Source organism: Heptranchias perlo, chromosome 35 (assembly GCF_035084215.1).
Source record: "Heptranchias perlo isolate sHepPer1 chromosome 35, sHepPer1.hap1, whole genome shotgun sequence".
NCBI classification, from domain to species: Eukaryota; Metazoa; Chordata; class Chondrichthyes; order Hexanchiformes; family Hexanchidae; genus Heptranchias; species Heptranchias perlo.
In genome coordinates, this window is record NC_090359.1 from 15,800,804 (window position 1) to 15,823,785 (window position 22,982).

The following is a 22,982-nucleotide window of genomic DNA, read 5'->3' on the forward strand; positions in this document are numbered from 1 at the left end:
GCTTTGTTTCCGGGTTCCAGGTCAGTTTAGGATTCTGGAACAGTTTAACGTTCTTCCACTCTGAGAGGGAAATCCAGAGGACCGGAGCTCTTGGATTGACTCGAGTTCCTTTGGAACTGCAACAATTTAGGCTACGGAAAGTGTCAGTATGAGGGTCTGGGTCAGTTTATGTTTCGGTACAGGTTTAGGGTTTTATCTTCGATTTAGGGCTCTGGATCACTGGGTTTTGGCATGTTTAGGGTATCCAGTCATTTCAATTTACATATTAATTTGGGGCTTAATGTGAGTTTAGAATTGTGGGTTACTTTGTAGTTATGTTGAATGTAAGATTCTGGATCATTTTCAGGTTCTGACTCAGTATTTCGTTGATGGTCAGTTTAGGGTACCTGTCACTTTTGGGATTCTGGATCAGTTTCGGGTTCCAGGTCAGTTTAAGTTTCTGGGTCACTCGGGGTTCGTGAGCTGATTTAGGGTTTTGTGCAGCTTAGTGTTTTTGGTCTCTAAAGTACTTTGGATCAGAGGGTCTCAAGAAGGGCAGAGGGCTCTTGTTCACAGTGAGTTCTGTGTATGTTCAGGATTCCAGGGCACTTTTATGTTCCAGATCAAGTTGAGGTTGTTCAGAAGTTTGGGCATTCATGTTCAATTCAGTTTCGTTTGGGTTCAGGTAGGGTTTGTGTCTCTGGGTCATTTTACAGTTCCTGGTTTATTTGAGGTTTGTATGTGAGTTTAGGGTCTTCCAGTGTTGGGCACCGTGTTGTTTAGGTTTGAGGATCAGATTGAGAGTTGTTGCTTGTTTTGTTCAGAGTCATTGTTGGGTTCTGGTTAAGTTTAGGTTTGTGACTCGCTCTGGTTCTGCTTCAGTTTGGGGAAATGGTTCAGTGTCTGATTAAGGGTTAGTTTGGGGATTTAGGTCAAGTTATGTTTCAGTGTCAGTTTTGGATTGTAACATTGTGTGTTTGCCTTGTCGTGCAAGTGTCTACAGAAGATTGGGGTTCTGGGTCACTTTGTAATTCTGGTCAGTTTAGGTTTCAGGTTCAGTTTGGAAATCTTCAATATCATTTCCACCTCAATATTTATCTAGTTAATCTTCACAGCTTTAATTGAGGATTTATTCCACATTTTTTTTTAAGTACAAAATATCAACTTTATTCTCAGTAATAATACATACAGAGACACTGGAAAAACCTGTTTTTCATTTTGAATATCTCCCCACAGGGAGGTGCACCGTTCCCAGAGACACTGCAATACTGGGTCAATGCGTGGAGTGGACGGAGCAAGCCCCTATTCCATCTCCCTGTTCCAAAAATCAAATTAATATACGGTCCCCAGATAAGGGACGTATCAGATATTAAACTGATAAGAACAGATTTTTTTTTCAAAAAATATACTTTATTCATAAAATTTGTAACACTACTTGCAATACAGTTGTCATCACATTTCAAACATACACAATACAGATTATACAATTTGCAAGATACATAAAGTACAGTTCAATTATGATTCCAACAATACAGTTACACATTGTTCATAATTACAGTTCATGACACTCTAGGGTGCCTTATTGCATTACAATCAATAAGCTTATTGATTACAGATTCATTGCAGTACATTACGATTCATTACATAAATTTGTATTTTACATTCTGCCCGAGGTGGGTTTTCCCTGATTGCAGCCCCTCGGTTTACAATTGCGGGAGAGCTCTAAACGATAGCCTTTCCCCACAGAGCCTTTGCGGCGGCCGCACCCAGCTTCAGTGCATCCCTGAGCACGTAGTCCTGGACCTTGGAATGTGGCAGTTGAAAAACACTCGGTCGAGGACAGCTCCTTGCACTGGAAGACCAGCAAGTTTCGGGCAGACCAAATGGCATCTTTCACCGAGTTGATGGTCTTCCGGCAGCAGTTGATATCTGTCTCGGAATGCTTCCCTGGGAATAGCCCATAAAGCACAGAATCATGTGTTACAGAACTGCTCCCTTGAGGGAGAAACTAGAACCAGGGGCCACAGTTTAAAAGTAAGGGGTCTCCCATTTAAGATGGAGATGAGGAGAATTTTTTCTCTGAGGGTCGTGAGTCTGTGGAACTCCCTTCCCCGGAGAGCAGTGGAGGCAGGGTCATTGAATATTTTTAAGGCTAAGTTGGATAGATTCCTGATTAACAAGGGAGTCAAAGGTTATCATAGGTAAATGGGAAACTACGGTTGAGATCACAATCAGATCAACCATGACCTTATCAAATGGCAGAGCAGGCTCGAGGGGCTGAATGGCCTACTCCTGCTCTTAATTTGTATGTATGAACCTGGACAGATACCACTGCATCTCTCTCCAGATCGTCTTTGCAAAGGGACATTCCAGGAGGAGATGGGTGACGGTCTTGTCTCCACCGCAGCTTCCTCGGGGACAGCGCACGTTGGCACTGAGAGGTCGGGAGTGCATGAAGGATCTGATGGGAAGGGCCCTTTTCACCACCAGCCAAACTACGTCTTGGTGCTTGTTTGAAAGCTCTGGCGATGAGGTATTCTGCCAAATGACTTTGGCAGAACACCTCATCGCTGCACAATGGGGAAATCCTTCCAATCGAACACGAAGGATTGTTAATGTTGTATCCACATCACGTACTTCTGTGCCCCAACAGTTTGTTGTGACACACAATCCATTTCTCTTGTTGTATTTTATACTATTACTGTGCGAGTTTCTGTTCTTATGGAGGTGTCTGTGGGTTCCCGTGGGCTGGATGTTGGTAATTTCAGCCTCTAATGCCTGTGTTTGGACACAGCCCACACTGACAGGAGGCAAATCTGTTCTACCTGCTACTTGTAAGGATCCCACATTAAACAGTCTGGGCAGCATCAATCCATTATTTACTGGGAATGGGCCCACTGCAAATATTGTGTTTAATTAATGATCTCACTCAGATAAGATCAGAGCAGGTGGAGTCAGGGGACAAAGAGCAGAATTAATAGCAAGCTGGGTACAAAACAGAAAACAGAGAGTAAGTGTTAAAGGTAGTTACTCAGACTGGCAAAAGGTCTGAGTGGTGAATCACAGGGATTGGTGCTGGGACCACTGTCTTCACCATTTATATAAACGATTTGGACTTGGGAATTGGAAGTATAATTTCAAAATTTGCGGACAACTCCAAACTGGGGGGTATAGTTAATACTGAGGAGGAGTGCGACACAATACAGGAAGATATAAATAAATTTGCACAATGGGTGTGTAACTGGCAAATGAATCTCAATATAGATAAGTGTGAGGTTTTAAATTATGATGGGAAGAATAAGTGGGCCACTGCTTCAATAATGGGGTAAAGGAGCAGAGGCGTCTCGGGGTACAGATACACAAATCACTAAAAGTAACGACACAGGTTAATAAGGCCATTAAAAAAGCAAACCAACACTGGGGTTCATTTCCAGAGGGATAGAATTGAAAAGCAGAGAAGTTATGTTAAACTTGTATGGAACCTTGGTTGGACCACACTTGGAGTACTGTGAACAGTTCTGGTCTCCATATTATAAAAAGAATATAGAGGCACTCTATAGAGTAGGTGAAAAAAAGATTTACGAGGATGATACCAAAACCGAGAGGTTATGCTTAACAGGAAAGATTGAACAGGCTGGGGCTCTTTTCTCCAGAAAAGAGAAGACTGAGAGGTGACCTGATGGAGATCTTTAAGGTTATGAGAGGGTTTGATAGAATTAATAATAATAGTAACAAAACTTCACTAATTTAATCTTCTAATATGCAGAGCATATCTTTGCTTAGTTCATGAATAATGAACCTAGGCCCTGTGAGTAAAATTGCAACTGACTGTCCACAAAGTTTAATGGAAACTGAGCAACTTGTGTTGATGTATCACCAGCCTGAAAATATAGGGCTCGATTTTAAAAGTAAAGAACGGGTGGGTTGGGGGTGGGGGTGCATTGAAAATTGCCACCATTTCAGACCTGCCTCCAACCCGCCCATTTCCCGTTTTCACAGGGGCGGGCGACCAACCCGCTCCCAGGGGGCGGGTCGGGCCTCATAACCTTTCAAGGAGGCTTCAGGCATCCATTTTTTACTAATTCCCGATTTGCACCCTGGGTGGCCAGGATTCCTGGGCCTTCTGTTTTACTCCTCGTGAAAGGAGGTGAGAAGGCCCGAGAGTAACAGGCAGGTGCCTGGAAAGGCACAGCTTGTGGGCCCTGAGGAGCAGGAGTGCTTCCCCCAGGCCCAACAAGCCTACCTGCACCGACACCCCTCCCCCGATCCCGGACCCCCTCCCCCGATCCTCCCCCTCCGACCCCCGACATTCCCCTCAATGATTGCTGACCCCTGCAATGACCCCCGATCCCATCCCACATGACTAGCGACCCCCGTGCCCACCTATGCCCATCTATGCCCCGTGCTCACCCGTGCCCCCCATCCATGCAAACAAAGACTTACCTGAAGACGTCCTCTCCCTGGCTGGTTTCCCGTCCCACTGAGACGAGCCTGTCAATCAACCGGTCAGTCAGACGGGAAACAAAAAAAATAAAAGATGTCCTTCCGTCAAAATCTTAAGGATGTCACGGAAACCCGTACTAATGGGTTTCCTGACCTCAAATTGACCCCCGCCCCTTTCCCGGCTCCGTTTTAAAATCACCCTCATTATCTCTGAACATCAACCATGGAGTGGAGTGAACAAATAGGTGGCAGCTGCAGTTGAAGGCAGAGAAATGGAATATATAGAGAGAGATGGGTAGGGAGAGGGAGGGATGTGGAGAGACAGAGAAATGGAACATACAGAGAGAGGGAGGGTGGATAAAGAAAGGGAGCAACTTAAACAGAGAGGGGTGGACGGCAGACAGAGAGATCCAGGAACGGGGCAAAATGAGGGGATTGTGTAGAAAACGGTTCTGCAAAATTGCAGAGAACAGAGCCAGGCACAGAGAGAAAGTGGATAGGGACAGAGTGGGAGGGAAGAGAGAGGGTAAAGAGCGATTGATGGGGATGATAGAGAGGGATGAAAAGGAAGTGAGAGAGTGAGGGGTAGGGAAACAGTGAGGTGGACTCAGAGGTGAGAACTCGGTTGGGAGAGAATGGGAGATGGGGAGCAAGGTCGGGAGGGGTGCGGATCGAGTGAAAGGGACAGGGAGGAAGAGAGATACACTAGTGTGCAAGGAGTTGGAGGCAAATAAGCAGGGCAGCAGGAATAGTGAGATAGGCAATGGGAGATAGAGAGGGATGAAGACAGATACAGACCGTGTCAGAGAGAGAGATAGAGACTCGAACGGGAAGGTGGGAGACAGAGAGACAGGCCCACGGACAGCTGTGTTCATGCTGCAGGTCAGCCATTCTTTAAGATGATCTCAGCTATTTAGATTCACAGATTATTCATTTAATGGAGATTTCTTACAGTAAAGAGAGAGCAGGTCCCCAGTGACACCAGGACCAGAGTTTTATTAACACAGCACATGGAGATTTCTTACACAGTCCAACCCCTCACTGGCAAAGTCACACATTGTACAAAAGGGATCCAACAAACTCCTGAAATTTGTCACTTAGTCACAAAGAGGGTTATTCATATATCAGTGATAACGCCCTTTGTACAACTTGCTGTCTACTTGAGCCATGTTTATTTTTAAAAAAAATCTATGTCCCTGACCCCGTCTCCCCGTGTGTCCCCGACCCTGTCTCCCCGTGCGTCCCTGACCCTGTATTTGGCGTTTTCCCCTTTCACTGTCTCTTTCTCTTTCTGACTGAAACTTGTCTGATGAGTGGTAACACTGTCATACAAGGTACTTTCTGAATCCTCACTGCCTGTCTGTACAATTCACCTTCTCCCCCTAACCTCTGTGGTGTTGCCGTGGATTTCTTCCAAACACACATTGGCCTCACCCCTTCCTGCTTTGTCAACATCTCTTCCTTTGAGCATTATCTCTGGACTCCTCCTCTTCGATCACCTCCCTGCCGATCCCCATACCCCGCCCTCCCATTGCTCCACTGATCAGATCTCATTGACTTCCTTTGGTTTCCTGACCCTCAACACATTCCCGAAAAGTCCCTCCAAGGTTTGCCTGTCCTACCTCTGCAAACGCCTCCATCTCCATGTCCCACACTCTTTGATCCTCCAACACTGGCCTTCTGTGCATTCACTCATTCCTCGATTCCCCTTCTGCGGCAGTGCCTCCAGCTAACCCGGCTTTACTCTCTGTTAATCCCTTCTGAGTGACGGAAACTTCATCTACTCCTGTGAAATTCCTCCATCGACTATTCTAACTGAGTCATTGGCCTGATTTTAAAAAAAAGACTTAACGCCTGTTTTGAAACATCAACAGACCTTCTGCGCCTGAATGATTCCGTGTTTCATGTCCACAAGGAGTGTGAGAGGTTGCAGCCCCTGTTCCACTATTTAAAGGGGCTGCTCCACAACTTCTGGCTGCGCTTCAGTCCCACGCTCCTCATCTTTGGCCACCGGGTGAGGAGGAGGGTGGGTCAGTCGGAGGATCTCCTCGTGGGCCTGTCCAAGGTGGCCATCCACAGGTCCAGGTTAGACGGGGCCCGTGGGGGCGGTCGCTCCAACTGTCGGCCTCTCTTTTGCAGAATACTCCGCGCCTGGGTGGCCCTGGAGATGGAGCACGCGGTGTCTGCCGGTTCGCTTGGGGCTTTCCGCGACCGGGGGGCACCGCAGGGGCTGGAGTGCATCCTGGACCGATATAATAAAATTTAAATTTGACGCTTATTTTGGGTTTTTTGGTTTTTCTGCACAGGAACACACCCTAAACCCCGCTTCTTGTAAAAAGGGGGCCTAAAAACACAAAAAAACTCAAAAAAAATCAAGCGTCATTCTGACTGCACTTCCAGTAAACACTTCAGAACCGAGCTGAGTGGAGGTCTGAGCAGAGCAAAACGACAGCCCTTGCCTGCCTCCTGAATCCGGGAGAAGGCAGAAAAAAAACCCATCAGTGATTCCCAGACTATTGAGGACCAACGGCTGTTAAAATATCACAGACACGGAGTTACAGGAATGTTTTAAGGGGGCCCAGAAATAGTTAAAAGAGAGAATTAACCCCACAGATGCTGTAGGCGGGGCTCGATTATTAGTCCGGTCCGGTGGAAACTAATATCCAGTCGCTAATTCACAGCCCTTCCTCCGGACAATTACATTTCGGGTCAGACTCCCTGAGGACGTGTTTAAAAAATGATCTGAATACAGGAACATGTTTTGATAATGTTACTGTCTGTTGCTTTTGCTCATTTTTTGTCGGCTGCTGTAAAATTAAATTTTGATCTAACTTTTGAGAAGAAATGTGTTTAAAGGAGATATCGTTGGCCCTGATGCTGAGTCCCTTTGGTAAATTGAGGTGATAATTGTGATCTGGAATTGAGTTGTGATGTTGGGAAGTCAGTTCCAGCTTCACTTCAGCCATTTTCCTCATTTGACCAATTTACCATTAGAGTAAACGGATATTTAATCACATTGAGCAGCTCCTCTCTGAACTTACTCTGGGTCACTGTGTAAATGGCCGTGTTCGTGCAGGAACTCAGAAGCTGAAGCAGAATTCCCGCTTGTTCGAAGGTTGCAAAAGGGTTAAACAAAGATCGGCGGTTAAAGACACCTGAAATTCGATAATATAAAAAATATACGACCGTTGTCATCCAGAGCAGGATAAAACTGCCGGATATGGCAAAAAGTAAAACGATGGACCTTCTGCGGTTCTTCATCTCAGGGTCCTTGTCATTCTCACCATTGCTCAGGTCCCGGAGGCTCCTTCGGGCCCGACTGGCCACTAAAATGCGTCTGACGGTGAGAGCATTAAACAATAAAATCAAACAGAATGGAAGCAACGGGGTTAACAGCTGTTCAATCCAAGAAAATGCGATCCATGTGGGTAGAATATAAAACTGTGATGATACAAGGCAACCCCGTGGTATATTGTTAACAGGAGGGTAATGAATATACACGAAGGGCCGGGGAATATTCTTTAAACTGAACAGCGCGCTCAAAGTCACGATAATCACAAGTGAAGTTTTCTCGGTGCAATATTTTGTTTTCAGCTTCTGACAACTAATGGCTACAAAACGATCAAAGGTAAAAGCGACCGTTAACCAAACAGAACTGTCTGTGGCAGTAGGAGCCAGGAAGAGAATGAATCTGCAAACAGGAGTGTAGAGCAGGAAAGTGTCCCGCCAATAAAGATGAGCAATCCGATATAAGATCACATTACAGACAATCACCAGGAGATCCGCCGTCGCCATGGCCACCAGGTAGCGAGTGATACATTTGGAGAGACCGCACTTTCCACGGGACAGGATCACAATCGCCAGCAAGTTCACTGAGAGAAAGAGAGAGAGAGAAACAGTGAAATCACTAACCGGGCTGATCAATGAGCTCTCAGTTGAACCGATGTACATGGGCTATGATTGTGTTTATTTATTGGTTTTTCCCCTTGGCTTCTGCCTCCTGGTCCGAAGGAGCAGCTCATTCTGGGAGGTTCCTTTCGGGTGACGGTGGCCCCGGGATCCCTCACCCAACAGCTGAGTCCTCACTTGTGATCCTTGAGATGAAGTTTATTCAGTCGATTCCGACACTGGGAGGTCCGCGGGGCAGGACGTCACCAACTATGAAAGTGAAAGGCGACAAGACGAGTTAAATCAGGAAATACAGACAAGGTGACTCTGGATTTGGCTTAAATCGTAATACGGGGGAAAAACCTAATGATTTGACCCACACAATACCAGAGACTTTGATTTCAGAAAATACATTGAAAACACGAGCCTGGTATTGAGTTGCTGCCCGTCATCTTTCAGTAATTAATTAGATGAGGTTTCCAGTGGAGTATTGTGAATGGATCATGACACACTGTGTCAAGGAATTTAATTCTGTAACGTGCTCCAGTTATAACCAGGTCCAGTCTTTATATCTCAGCACAAGGCGTGAACAAAACAAAGGACAGTCGGATCCTCGGAATAAGAGATCAATCCCAGGAGCCGCGCGGTATAAGAACAAATCACCGCCAACTCTCACTCATGGTCTCCAGCTAATCCCCCTCCCGAACCAGTGTCAAGACTGGTTTCCCCACTCTCCACAATAACACACATGGACTGAAGTATACAGTCATCGTCATTCAACTAGTCCAAACAATACTTTGAACATCAAACACATCAAAAGTCCTGTGAAGCCATTTTGCTGAAATATAATTATGATCTGAGAGGAACATTTGACGGGAACACAAGATTGTACCTTCGAGTGAGGAGGACGGTTTCTGTCATATGTTTTATTTATCTGATGCGTATTCCGTTTGTTCCCGGTCCTTCTATCCTGAAGACACTGACTCATGCCGGGATACACAGCCACAATCTGCTCTCCGGAACCCCAGGCGATCGGTCCTCGGGAAACACGACAATCTCACCCGGTCTTTCCTCGCCCGATCTCCACAACAGGCGTGCTTTCCACCAGGAGGCAGTGGATTACACTCAGGACTGTGCGCCCTGCCTGTTTTACCCCTGCCTGGCCAGGGAGCACCAAGGACACATTTAGACCCCAGACTCGACAGTTCAGCACAGAGCGAGGGTGAGTTACTCGGTGCATTGACCAATGGGACAAGGATGGAAGTTTTAACTGTATCACAAAACGGTGAAGAATAACATTCTACATTTACCAGGCTCAGAGCACAAACAGCAATATAGTTAAACATTCTGTTACTTACACCGTACGTGCTGATAATGACTTACCAGGTACTCCAATTGCTGCCAGAACTGGGTAATAAACGAATTCTATCTGCGTAAATGGAGACAAATGCATTTCTGTGTGGAGACGATGTCTTTCGGTGCTGTGAAGAGGTATGCGAACTGCGATAGTCACCTGAGGAAGGAGGAAGCCTCGGAAAGCTTGTGAATTTAAAATAAAATTGCTGGACTATAACTTGGTGTTGTAAAATTGTTTACAATTGTCAACCCCAGTCCATCACCGGCATCTCCACATCATAGTCAGGTAACGAAGTTAAAACAGCGGGATACTTATATGTAAATAAACCCCTAATGGGATAATTAGATCGCATCCCGACTGACATCACATATTATTTACAGACTCCTGAACAAATAAGTTTTGGTCCCATCTGACCTTTGACTATCACACTCATTAAGGTGACGGAACATTACACATCGACCAGCTGAGTAACCTTTTGGAACAATGAATTGTATAATGAAAGAGTCACAATTTTTAAGTTTAATAAATTACATGAAGATTGAAACCACAAGCACACAGTGTAAGAAATATCGAAACCCAGTTCACCAATGTAACATTTTTACTTGAATCTTCTGTACTCCCATTCCCAGGCCGGTCCTGCTGTTCCCTCTCTCGCCCTACTATGTAATTTAGCACAGTCCGTGTCACCTTGTTTCACTCATTCCCCCTCGTTCTGTCTCTCTCAATGCCCAGGCCTCTCTCCCTCACACACACTCCTTTTACTTGACTCCCAAATTTCTCTGTCTGTTAATCTACCTCTTTTATTCCCTCTTTCTCTGGAACTCCATTTTCTTCCTGATTTCCTCTCTTTCTGGCTAACGTTAGTTAACTCAGAATGATTTTTGAGACTGAGATTGATAGATTTTTATTTGATGAAGATATCAAGGGATATGGATCAAAGGTGGGTAATTTGAGTTGAGGTACAGATCAGCCATGATCTGACTGAATGGCGGCACAGGATCGAGGGGCTGAATGACCCACTTCTGTTCTTATAAGATAATTTTTCACTTCTTTATTATTGGCCGCAGCTCACACTATGGGCTCAAACGAGTTGTTACTCACTCTTTTCTGCCAGCTGGTGGAATTTACGTTAAAGTCCGGCTGATCTCTGCATCTCAGTGAAAGACAGAGCCAAGCATAGTTCTGGGAGCCTTTCCTACTTGTCTGACCGCTGCAGGCAGACCACAGCTCTTAAAGGGACAGTGCATCAAAAATCCAGAACCACAAGCTGAAGGGAAGCAAGCAACAATGTCCCGACAGGTCACTCAGCAGCTGGGCAGCAGCTCATGGCCTAGTGTTTGACTACAGTCCTTTTATCATTTACTCTAAAACCCGAGTCACACACAACATTCTAGAAACACTCAGCGAGTCGGGCCCCATCTGTGGAGAGAACAGACCAATTAACTGAGATCTCAATGAGACGAGGAACAAGACACGGCCCCCTGTGAGAAACAAAGAACTTGCATTTATATAGCACCTTTCACATCCGCCTTTAAGACACTCCGTAAAACCTGCCTATTTGACCGAGCTTTTGGTCACCTGTCCTAATATCTCCTTATGTGGCTCGGTGTCAAATTTTGTTTTAAAATCGCTCCTTTGAAGCGCCTTGGGACGTTTCACTACCTTAAAGGTGCAATATAAATGCAAGTTATTGTTGATGTTATTCACAGCAAGATTGTTCGTTTCATTTCTTCCTCATTATTGTGGTTCTGACATCGAGGTGAAGAGTGACAGAGAGCAGATTTTAAAACCGTTGGAATATCAGTGAAATTAAATTGTGGCAAGTGAGAAACTCCGAGTCAGTATTGCTCTGTATTTCCTGCATCCAATATTGCAGATAAATGAAAGTGAAGCTTTTGAAGGCAGAAAGTTTAATCGCCCCGTCGGAGGAATTGAACCCCTGTCTTTCCACGTGACAGGCAAAGATACTCATCACTATACTCATGGAAAAGGCCATCCCTGATCACTTCCTTGTATCCCTCTGTACCCACATCCCCCTTCCCCCTCCAAAACCCACTTCATTCTGTGTTCGCCCATCAAAAAAACCCTACCCCCAAGTCACTTACAATCACAATTTCAAAGTCCCAACTGTCCAGCCTTTGGCCCTCCATTCACCACGACATTTCTGCAGCGACCGATCTGCTCAATCACACTCTCACCTCCACTTTTGATGCGGTTGTCCTCGTTAAAACCATTACTCTCTCTCACACTGTTCGGCCACCCTGGTACAGCTCTCGACTCCTCTCCCTTAAGCCCAAGGGAAAGGGTACGGTCACATAGTGATGATGTTACTGGACGAGTAATCCAGTAGGCCCGGACTAATAATCGGGAGTCATGAGTTCAAATCTCCACCACAGGAGCTGGGGAATTTAAAATCAGTTATTTAAATAAAATCTGGACTGAAAAGCTACTATCAGAAATGGTAACCATGAACATACCGGATTGTCATAAAAACCCCTCTGGTTCACTGATGCCCCCCTGAGGGAAGGAAACATGCCGTCCTCAGACCAATAGCAATGAGGTTGATTCTTAACGGTTCTCTGAAATGGCCTAACAAGCGACTCAGTTGCACAATCCCACTACGTAATAAGAATAAAACAATACGGGCCACACGCACCGAACAAGGCTCAGGCAATCCAAGCACAGTCGACCCTACGAAGTTCACCTCACGAACATTAGGGGACTTGTGCCAAAATTGGGACAGCTGTCCCAGAGATTGGTCAAGCAACAGCCTGAAATAGCGACACTCACAGAATCATGCCTTTCAGCCAAAGCCCGAGACTCCTCCATCATTATCCCTGGGTATGTCCTGACCCACCAGAGGTGGCAGCACAGTGGTATACAGTCAGGAGGGAGTGGCCGTGACAGTCCGCATCAGTTGACTCTGGACACCATGAAATGTCATGGTTTCAGGTCAAACAAGGGGAAGGAAACCTCCTGCTGATTCCCACTTACCGACCTCCCTCAGCTGATGAATCGTTACTCCTCCCTGTTGAGCACCACTTGGAGGAAGCAGTGAGGGTAGCAAGTGCACCGGATGTACTCTGATTGGGGAAACCTCACTGTCCATCACCAAGAGTGGTTCGGTAGCACCACTGCTGGCCGAGTCCTGAAGGACATAACTGCCATACTGGGATTGTGGCAGGTGGTGAGAGAACAAACATGAGGGAAAAACCTTTTGGACTTCGTCCACATCAATCTACCTGTCGCAGATGCATCTGCCCATGACAGCATTGGTTGGACCGACCACTGCATAGTCCTTATGGAGACGAAATTCCGACTTCACACTGTCCAGCATATTGTGTGGTGGCCGTGCTCAATGGGATAGATTCAGAACAGATCTATGCAACTCCAAACTGGGCATCCATATGGTGCTGTGGGCCAACAGCAGCAGCTGAATTGTATTCCACCACAATCTGTAACCTCATGGCCCGGCATATACCTCACTCTACCATTACCAACAAGCCAATGGATCGACCCTGGTTCAATGAGGGGTGTAGAAGAGCGTGTCAGGAGCAGCACCAGGAGTACCTAAAATGAGGTGTCAACCTGGTGAAGCTACAATTGTCCTACAACACAGGACTACATGCAAGCCAAACAACAGAAGTAGCATGCTGGAGAGCACAGCTAAGCAATCCCACAACCAACGGAGCAGATCAAAGCTCTGCAGTCCTGCCACATCCAGTCCTGAATGGTGATGGACAATCATCTTCAATGATGGCAGAGCCCAGCACGTGAGTGCAAAAGACAAGGCTGAAGTGTTTGCAACCATCTTCAGCCGGAAGTGCCAAATGGATGATCCTTCTCGGTCTCCTCCTGAGATCCCCACCATCACAGAAGCCAGTCTTCAGCTAATTCGATCCACCCCACGTGATATCAAGGAACGGCTGAGCGCATTGGATTCAGCAAAGGCAAAGGGCCCTGACAAAATCCCAGCTGTAGTGCTGGAGACTTGTGTTCCAGAACTAGATGCGCCTCTAGCCAAGCTGTTCCAGTACAGCTACAACACTGGCATCTACCCAACAAAGTGGTTAATTGCCCAGGTATGTCCTGTCCACAAAAAACAGGAGAAATCCAATTCATCCAATAACCGCCACATCAGTCTACTCTCAATCATCAGCAAAGTGATGGAAGGTGTCGTCGACAGTGTTATCAAGCAGCATTTACTCACGAATCACCTTCTCACCGATGCTCAGTTTTGGTTCCACCAGGATCACTCGGCTCCAGACTTCATTACGGCCTTGGTCCAAACATGGACAAAAGAGCTGAATGCCAAAGTTGAGGTGAGAGTGATTGCCCTTGACACCAAGGCAGCTTTTGACCGAGTGTGGCATCAAGGAGCCCGAATAAAATTGAAGTAAATGTGAATCAGAGACAAAACTCTCCAGTGGCTGGCGTCATAGCTAGCACAGAGGAAGATGATAGTGATTGTTGGAGGCCAATCATCTCAGCCCCAGGACATCGCTGCAGGAGTTCCTCAGGGCAGTGTCCGAGGCCCATCCATCTTCAGCTGCTTCATCAATGACATTCACTCCATCATAAGGTCAGAAGTGGGGTGTTCGCTACTGATTGCACTGTGTTCAGTTTCATTCACAACCCCTCAGATAATGAAACAGTCCGTTCTCACATGCAGCAAAACCTGGACAACATTCAGGCTTCGGCGGATAAGTGGCAATTAACATTCACGCCAGACAAGTGACAGGCAATGATCATCTCCAAGAGAGAGTCCAACCACTTCCCCTTGACATTTAATTTCATTACTGTTGCCGAATCGCCCACCATCAACATCCTGGGTGTCACCATTCACCGGAAACTTAACTGGTGAAGCCACATAAATACTGTGGCTACAGGAGCAGATCAGAGGCTGGGTATTCTGCGGCGACTGACTCACCTCCTGACTCCCCAAAGCCTTTCCACCATCAACAAGGCACTAGTCAGGAGTGTGAAGAAATACTCGCCACTTGCCTGGATGAGTGCAGCTCCAACAACACTCAAGAAACTCGACACCATCCAGGACAAAACAGCCCGCTTGATTGGCACCTCATCCACCTTAAACATTCACTCCCTCCACCACCGGCGCACCGTGGCTGCAGTGTGTACCATCCACAGGAAGCAATGCAGCAACTCGCCAAAGCTTGTTCGTAAGGACCTCCCAAAACCTCGACTCTACCACCTAGAAGGAAAAGGGCAGCAGGTACACGGGAACAACACCACCTGCACAGTCCCTTTCAATTCACACACCATCCTGACTTGGAAGTACATCGCTGTTCCTTCATCATCGCTGGGTCAAAATCCTGGAACTCCCCATCTACCAGCACTGTGGGAGTACCTTCACCATACAGACTGCAGCGGTTCAAGAACGGAAGCTCACCACCACCTTCTCAAGGGCAATTAGGGATGAGCAATACCTGCTGGCCTTGCCAGCAATGCCCACATCCCATGAAAGAATTTAAAAAATCATCCAGATAACCTCTGGTCTGTCTCTCCCGATGTTTGAGTCACTCTATGTTTATATGTATGCGTGTGTGTCTGTTTCTTTGTGTAGGTGTGTCTTTCTGTGTATTTTTGTGTCTGTCGATGCATGCGTGTGTCTCACATTTTCTATGTTTTCCTGAATGCGTCTGTTTCTCCTTCTTTCCCTCTCTCACTCTCTCCCGCGCTCCCCACATAATTTTACTCTGGACATAATTGAACAAAGAGATGAAAAAGTGGTCGGGAAATCTTTTTTCAACAGTGGCCTGTGGAAAATTAAACAAACTGTCATCAAACAATCGTTCAAAAAGAATCAGTAAAACATGAAGCATCTGTGGTGAATGTACGGTAACACCCAGCATCGATTCCTCGTTAGTATAGTGGTGAGTATCCCCGCCTGTCACGTGGGAGACCGGGGTTCAATTTCCCGACGAGGAGGTTATTGCTGCTTTAGAAGTTTCACTTTCATTTATCTGCAATATTGGATGTTGAAAATACAATGAAAAACTGACTCGGCCTTTCCCACTTCCACAATTTGATTTCACAGCGATTTTAAAATCTGCTCCTCCGCCTCACTCTTCAGCTCGATGTGAGAACCACAATGATGGGCAAGAAATAAAATGCAGAATTGTGCTGTGGACAGACCGGGTCTGAGTCACCAGCCCGAAACAGGGAGAGACCGATCGAGAGAGAGACAGACAGAAAGAAAAAAGATGGAGATACAGAGAGAGACAGGTCTCGGAACAGGCGCAGATGAGAAAACCGACTCGGAAGATCTCACATACAGCAATGAAAAGGATGCATGTTTCAGTGAATCGATTTTAACTACTTCTTTGATGACAGTTTGTTTAACTTTCCACGTGCCACTGCTGAAAGAAGACTTACTTTCTATCTCTTTGTTAGTCAAGGTCCAGAGAAAAATTATGTGGGGAACAGGGAAAAAGTGACAGAAAGAAAGAGACACTCAGAAACGGGTAGAAAAAGTGAGACACACGCAGACATATTCACACATACACACACATTCATAGCTACATACACACTCACACAAAGACACACCGCATGTACACACAAACATACACCCTCCAAAAACCTGAAAGTAACACAGGACTACTTGCCAAACAGCAGAAGCAGCATGCTATAGACAGAGCAAAGCAATCCCACAACCAACGGATCTTCTGCAGTCCTGCCACACACAGTTGTGAATGGTGGTGGTCAATTAAACAACTAACGGGAGGAGGCTCTGTGAACATCCCCATCCTCAATGATGGTAAAGCCCAGCACGTGAGTGCTTAAGACAAGGCTGAGCTGTGAGCAACCATCTTCAGCCAGAAGTGTCGGGTGGATGATCCATCTCGGCCTCCTCCCGATATCCCCACCATCACAGAAGCAAGTCTGACATCGAGGTGAAGAATGACGCACAGAGCAGATTTTAAAACCGCTGGAATATCAGTTCATTTCAATTGAGGAAAGTGGGAATCTCCGAGTCAGTTTTACACTGCACTTTCCACATCCAATATTGGAGATAAAAGCTTTTGAAGGCAGTGAAAGTTTAACCTCCTCGTCGGGGAATTGAACCCCGGTCTCCCACGTGACAGGCGGGGATACTCACCACTATACTAACGAGGAACTACTGTATTGATTCTACACTCACCTCAGATGGCGTTAAAAATGCTTCATGTGTCAGTGAATTTCTTTTAACTATTTATTTGATCACAGTTTGTTTAATTTTCCACGGGCCACCGTTGAAAGAACCTTTAACATTTCCATCTCTTTGTTAGACAACGAACAACTGACTGTCTTTCTTTCGTTCTTTCTTTCTCTTTTATCGTGGTGAGTTGCCCCGCCTGAGTCCGTGGTTTAATTCCCCGACGGGGAGGAAGCATTTATTAGACGCCAACTTTAATTTTATGTCTTCGCCAAGCTTCTTCCTAAAAAAAACTACAGAGAAAAATAAACAGCTGATTGTTGCTTTCAGAATATTATTGAACGGAGACTGTTTGGGGACTGGATGCAGAGCAATTGTGATTTTAACTAACTCGTGATGAAGGTGATAGTTTGGAAATCCATTCGTTTACCCCGCGTAGGTTCGAATCTGGTAGATTTCAGATCCTGTCTTTTTTCTTCCCCTTTCATCTCTGCATTTCAAAATTCAACAAGTTTCTTGTAGAATTAATAATTCTGAAGTGAATTAAAATTCCACGGCATTGAACACCTCGAGTTTTATGCTGATTTTAATTGACCTGCAAGATTTCACGAAATCTACGACAGAAAAAGAACAAAAATCAGCCAAATTATCGATCGTCTGTCTCTGTATTTCTGAGTCACTCTATGTGTCTATGTATGTGTGTCTGTTTCTTTGTGTCTGTGTCTGTCTGTCTGTGTATGTGCCTCACATTTTCTATCTTTTCCCGAATGGGTCTCTGTCTCTTTCTCTCTCTCACTCTCTCCCGCGCTACCCACGTAATTTTACTGTGGACATGATCAACATGAGATGGAAAAGTGGTCGGTAATTCTTCTTTCGACAGTGATCCGTGGAAAGGTGAACAAAATGTCATCAAATGAATAATTCAAACAGATTCACTGAAACGTGAAGCATCTGCTTCTAATATCTCCTTCTGTGGCTCGGTGTCAAATTTTGTTTAAAAAAGCTCCTGTGAAGCCCCTTGGGACGTTTCACTACGTTAAATGTGCGATATAAATGGACGTTGTATTTGTAGTTGTTGTTGTTGAAACTGATTAAAGTTTCTCTGTCACCCAGTGTCCATGTCAGTGTTTCTGTCAGTCTGCAGCAGAAAGTTATCGGTTGATCAATGGCGATTACAACAATGATTCATCTTTCACAGAGTTTCATTAATTTCCTGTAATTAATGTAATCAGGTTCTTGTCGCTACAACCTCAAACTTTAGCTCGGTGAATTAATGGTTTAGTTTGTAACAAGTCGTGTTACCTGCGCAAAGCAGCCGCACAGGAGTTCCAAATCCACCCTCTCGCCACCATAAGATCATAAGACCATAAGAGATAGGAGCAGGAGTCGGCCATTTGGCCCTTCGAGCCTGCTCCGCCATTTAATGAGATCATGGCTGATCTGATTTTTACCTCAACTCCACTTTTCCGCCTTTTCCCCATATCCTTTGACTCCCTCGCCACTCTGCAATCACATTAACTGAACTTTACTCTGGCCCAGTGTCACCGCGCTGAAATCGCGTCTTTCTCCGGCAGATGATTTTAACATCAGGGTTGCTGGTTTACGAGTGAAAAGTGATCCCGCTTCACTCGAGGGGCATTGGACAAATTTGTAGATGCCGTGCAGTCGGTGCTGGGACCACTGCTTTTCTTGATATATATTAATGACTTGGACTTGGGTGTTCAGGGCACAATTTCAAAATTTGCAGATGACACAAACCTGGAAGGGTAGTAACCAGTGAGGAGGATAGTGATAGACTTCAAGAGGATATAGACAGGCTGGTGGCATGGGCGGACACGTGGCAGATGAAATTTAATGCAGCAAAAATGTGAAGTGAAAAGTGATCCCGCTTCACTCTCGGGACATTGGACAAATTTGTAGATGCCGTGTAGTCGGTGCTGGGACCACTGCTTTTCTTGATATATATTAATGACTTGGACTGGGGTGTTCAGGGCACAATTTCAAAATTTGCAGATGACACAAAACCTGGAAGGGAGTGGAGGATAGTGATAGACTTCAAGCGGATTTCGACAGGCTGGTGGCATGGGCGGACACGTGGCAGATGAAATTTAACGCAGAAAAATGTGAAGTGATACATTTCGGTAGGAAGAACGAGGAGAGGCAAAATAAATTAGAGGGCACAACTCTAAAAGAGGTACAGGAACAGAGAGATCTGGGGGTATATGTGCACAAATCGTTAAAGGTGACAAGGCAGGTTAAGAAAGCCGATTAAAAAGCATACAGGATCCTGGAATTTATAAATAGAGGCATCGAGTAAAAAATTATGGAAGTCATGATGAAACTTTGTAAAACACTGGTTTGGCCACAACTGGAGTATTGTGTCCAGTTCTGGGCACCGCACTTTAGGAAAGATCTGATGGCCTTAGAGAGGGTGCAGAGGAGATTTACAAGAATGATTCCAGGGATGAGGGACTTTCGTTACGTGGACAGACTGGAGAAGCTGGGGTTGTTCTCCTTGGAACAGAGACGGTTGTGAGGAGATTTGATCGAGGTATTCAAAATCATGAAGGGTACAGACAGAGTCGATAGAGAGAAACTGTTCCCATTGGTGGAAATGTCAAGCACCAGAGGACACAGATTTGACGTGATTGGCAAAAGAACCAAAGGTGAAATGAGGAAAAACTTTTTTACACAGCGAGTGGTTAGGATCTGGAATGCACTGCCCGAGGGGTTGGTGGAGGCAGATTCAATCATGGCCTTCAAAAGGAAATGGATAAGTACTTGACAGGAAAAGAATTGCAGGGCGACCGGAATAGGGCGGGTGAGTGGGACCAGCTGGATTGCTGTTGCATGGAGCCGGCGGGGACTCGATGGGCCGAATGGCCTCCTTCCGTGCTGTTGCCTTTTTATGATTCTAGGATTCTAGTGGGCCAAGTAAAGGATCAGGACAGATAATACCGAGAACAATTCAAAAAGAAGCACAAGTTGATGAAACCAGCACTGGTGAAATTGCTGGGTGGATATTAAAAGGATGGGCCGTGGGAGGGGCTGGACCGCTGTTCTGCAACAATTTGAGGCGCTGCTTATTGCTGTGGTTCGGGTCTTGTAACAACAGCTGAGGTGTTGCGCCGTGATCGTATAGTGGTTAGTACTCTGCGTTGTGGTCGCAGCAACCTCGGTTCGAATCCGAGTCACGGCAGAACTTTCTCACCTCTTTTATCCTCTGCCACACATACTGATAGAATGCAGCAATATATCAATCTTTAATATATATAAGAAATATTTTTTGTTGGTGGCGAAAACCTATCCATTCCTTCAAATCCCAGCACTCTCACATGCCTGTACTTGATGTTCCACAGTTCAAACCCGCCTCTTCTCCCCGCTTTTTCTTCCTTCCACAGTCAATCGGCCGCCTTCACTTTCCTCCTTCCATTTCACGGACACTTTCCTGCTCCATTGCCGACTCTAACATTCACTTTCACGATCTCACGCCTTATAAGTTTGTTCTGCTCCGACCGCTGTTTCTATTGGGCACATGTCCCATTCGCACCAATGTTCATTTGTGCCTTGAAATCAGTCGACACATTTCGATCTGCGTGACCGCTCGACAGACAAACACGACGAAAGCAGGGCTGGTCTCTGGAAAGACAGCCGCCCGAATGTTCACGAAATTTACTTGGGGAATCTTGTGATCCAGGGGATGGTAACTGAAGAACTGGTTTTTTGTTTTGATGCTTGTTGGCTCTTTTCTCTCAGCAGTTGAGGTGCGTGAGCGACGGGCAGCGCGACAGAGCTGCGAATGGCGGTTGAAAGGTGCACATTTGGCAAGTTGGGGCGATGCGGTAAGATCGGAAGTGTTCCGCCTTGATCTTAATAGTTCTGTTGAAATTTGTGATTGAATCGAGTAGAGGATATATGTAAAGAGCGCCTGTGGGGAAAAAGGAGCGATTACAGGCCATGAGCGAAAGGTCTTTCAAATTCTCGTGGTGCAGGAAGCTGTGTGTGGAAACGGCAGATTTTAAAGCGCGTGTGTCGGAAAGTAAAGTGCGATCTTGTGTGTGAGAAGAGCACAAGAAAGTTGTGCTTGAAGCTGCGCCCTTGAGGCAAGTTGCAGGTTGTCAGGAAAACTGCTATAGTGAAAGCTCAAAAATAAACCCAGAAACTGCTGGCAACACTCAGCAGGTCAGGTAGTATCTGTGGGGAGATACTCAAGTATTTATCCAATTCTCCTTTTAAAGTTACGATTGAATCGAGCTCCACCATCCTTTAAGGCAGTGCGTTCCAGATCATAACAATTCGCTGTGTAAAAAAACCTCCTTATTTCCCTTCTAGTTCTTTCGCCAATTATCTTAAATCTGCGTCCGTTGGTTGCCGACCCTCCCGCCAGTGCGTGCAGTTTCTCCTTATTTACTCGATCAAAACCCCTCTTAATTTTGAACACGTGGATTACTTCTACCCTTAACCTTCATTGCTCGAAGCAGAACAATCCCAGGTTCTCGAGTCTCTCCACACAACTAAACCCCATCCCTGGTATAATTCTGGTAAATCTCCTCTCCATCCTCTCCAAGACCTTGACCTCCTTAATAAATTATAGTGCCCAGAATTGGACACAATACTTCAGATGAGGCCTGAACAATGATTTATAAACGTTTAATATAACTTCCTTGCTTTTGTACTCTATTTCTCGATTATTAAGCCAAGGAACTGGATGCTGTTTTAACGGCTTGAACAAATCGTGCTGCCACATTCAAAGATGTTGATGAAAATTACCAGGAACACATTGAGTCAGCTCACTCGGCACAGGCCCGGGACTGAGCCTCGGCTTCTCTTGCTCCGGGGCACAGTAGCACACCTCGTGAGATCAGCTCACTCAGTGCAGGCTGGAGATTGAACATGTGCCCATCCTGCTCTGTGAGGGACTCAGTACCACATCAGTTGAGATCAGCTCACTCAGCACAGGCCGGGAGGGCGCAGAGAGACAGAGACACGTGTTGTGATCTGTAACTTTTTATAAACACTTCAGTTTATTTCACTCCGTGTCCAACACCGTGCGATCTCCCCTGGTGTGTCAGCTTTCAGTGTTTATACAGAGTGTAATGTATTGAATTGTCTCTTGGATCACACGGAGTGGTAGACGGGGGTCTGTGTGCGGAGGGTTCGGGGGGTGAGCTCTGATTCCCGCCCTCTTCTGGATTGAAAGGAGAAAAGAATGAATGAGAGAGAGAAGCGATGTGGGAGAAGGGATGATGGAAGAATTTGTACATGAACCTGATTAAAGTGGCCCAAAAACAAGATAATATTAAGATATCATCAGCAGAACATTAATACAAGCTGTAAAACTAAAGCAAAATACTGCAGATGCTGGAAATCTGAAGTAAAAACAGAAAATGCTGGAAATACTCAGCAGGTCAGGCAGCATCTGTGGAGAGAGTTCTGATGAAAGATCATCGACCTGAAAGGATGTTTCTCTCTCCACAGATGCTGCCTGACCTGCTGAGTGTTTCCCGCATTTTCTGTTTTTATTATTAATATAACCTGAGCTCTGTCGAGCGTTTGTTTGTCGATTCACTGATGAAGCTGGGAATTGAGGGGAAGCTGGTTCATGGCGAACCCCAGCTCTGAATCCCCCCGGCAGAGAGTTCAAGGAATGTTTAATATAAATGAGATTCACCGACAGGATCAGAAAATCTCTCCTTGATGGTCGGTCTCATTCTCCCGAAGTGAGGAATGAGCGGGAGGGGCAATTCCACCCGGGGTTAGATTTTATTACAAGAGGATGACCCAAAAGATCAGTTTGCAGTGGGGCCGAAATAGCTCAGTTGGGAGAGCGTTAGACTGAAGATTTAAAGGTCCCTGGTTCGATCCCGGGTTTCGGCCGTTTTCGGGTTATTTTGTTTCTTCTTCTTTGGGCCGATTCTTGAACATTTATTTGCACTGCCATTTTTACCCGACACTGAACGGTTGGGGATGGAATAGAGAGACATCAAGGATGTCTGTATTTAGCTTTTATTTCTCTATTTCCTTCTGCCTTTCTCTCTGATTTTTGTCTCTCTCGGTGCTCGATGAACATTTGATTTGATGCATTTGTCCGAAACTGATGCCTTTTCCACATCTCAGGGCGGTCAGACACGCTCTGTCTGTCTGTTACTGCTTGTGACC

The 22,982-nt window shown here is 45.8% G+C and overlaps 1 protein-coding gene, 3 non-coding genes and 1 pseudogene across 4 annotated transcripts; 2 read left to right on the plus strand and 3 right to left on the minus strand.

Moving 5' to 3' along the window:
* Positions 1-1,214: 1,214 nt before the first annotated feature.
* Positions 1,215-1,386, minus strand: LOC137302597 (U2 spliceosomal RNA; annotated as a pseudogene).
* Positions 1,387-7,380: 5,994 nt separating this feature from the next.
* LOC137302278 (probable G-protein coupled receptor 139) lies at positions 7,381-8,373 on the minus strand. The gene has a single exon (XM_067971924.1). The coding sequence runs from the start codon at positions 8,371-8,373 to the stop codon at positions 7,381-7,383; it is 993 nt and encodes a 330-aa protein (XP_067828025.1).
* Positions 8,374-16,732: 8,359 nt separating this feature from the next.
* On the minus strand, positions 16,733-16,804 carry trnad-guc (transfer RNA aspartic acid (anticodon GUC)). Its single transcript has one exon. It is a non-coding gene; the product is annotated as a tRNA-Asp (tRNA).
* Positions 16,805-19,950: 3,146 nt separating this feature from the next.
* trnah-gug (transfer RNA histidin (anticodon GUG)) lies at positions 19,951-20,022 on the plus strand. Its single transcript has one exon. It is a non-coding gene; the product is annotated as a tRNA-His (tRNA).
* A 2,605-nt stretch (positions 20,023-22,627) lies between these two features.
* On the plus strand, positions 22,628-22,700 carry trnaf-gaa (transfer RNA phenylalanine (anticodon GAA)). The gene has a single exon. It is a non-coding gene; the product is annotated as a tRNA-Phe (tRNA).
* The last annotated feature ends 282 nt before the right edge of the window (positions 22,701-22,982 follow it).

Coding starts and splice junctions, on each gene's coding strand:
- LOC137302278 (XM_067971924.1), bottom strand. CDS start 8,373: ATGTACATCGGTTCAACTGAGAGCTCATTGATCAGCCCGGTTAGTGAT.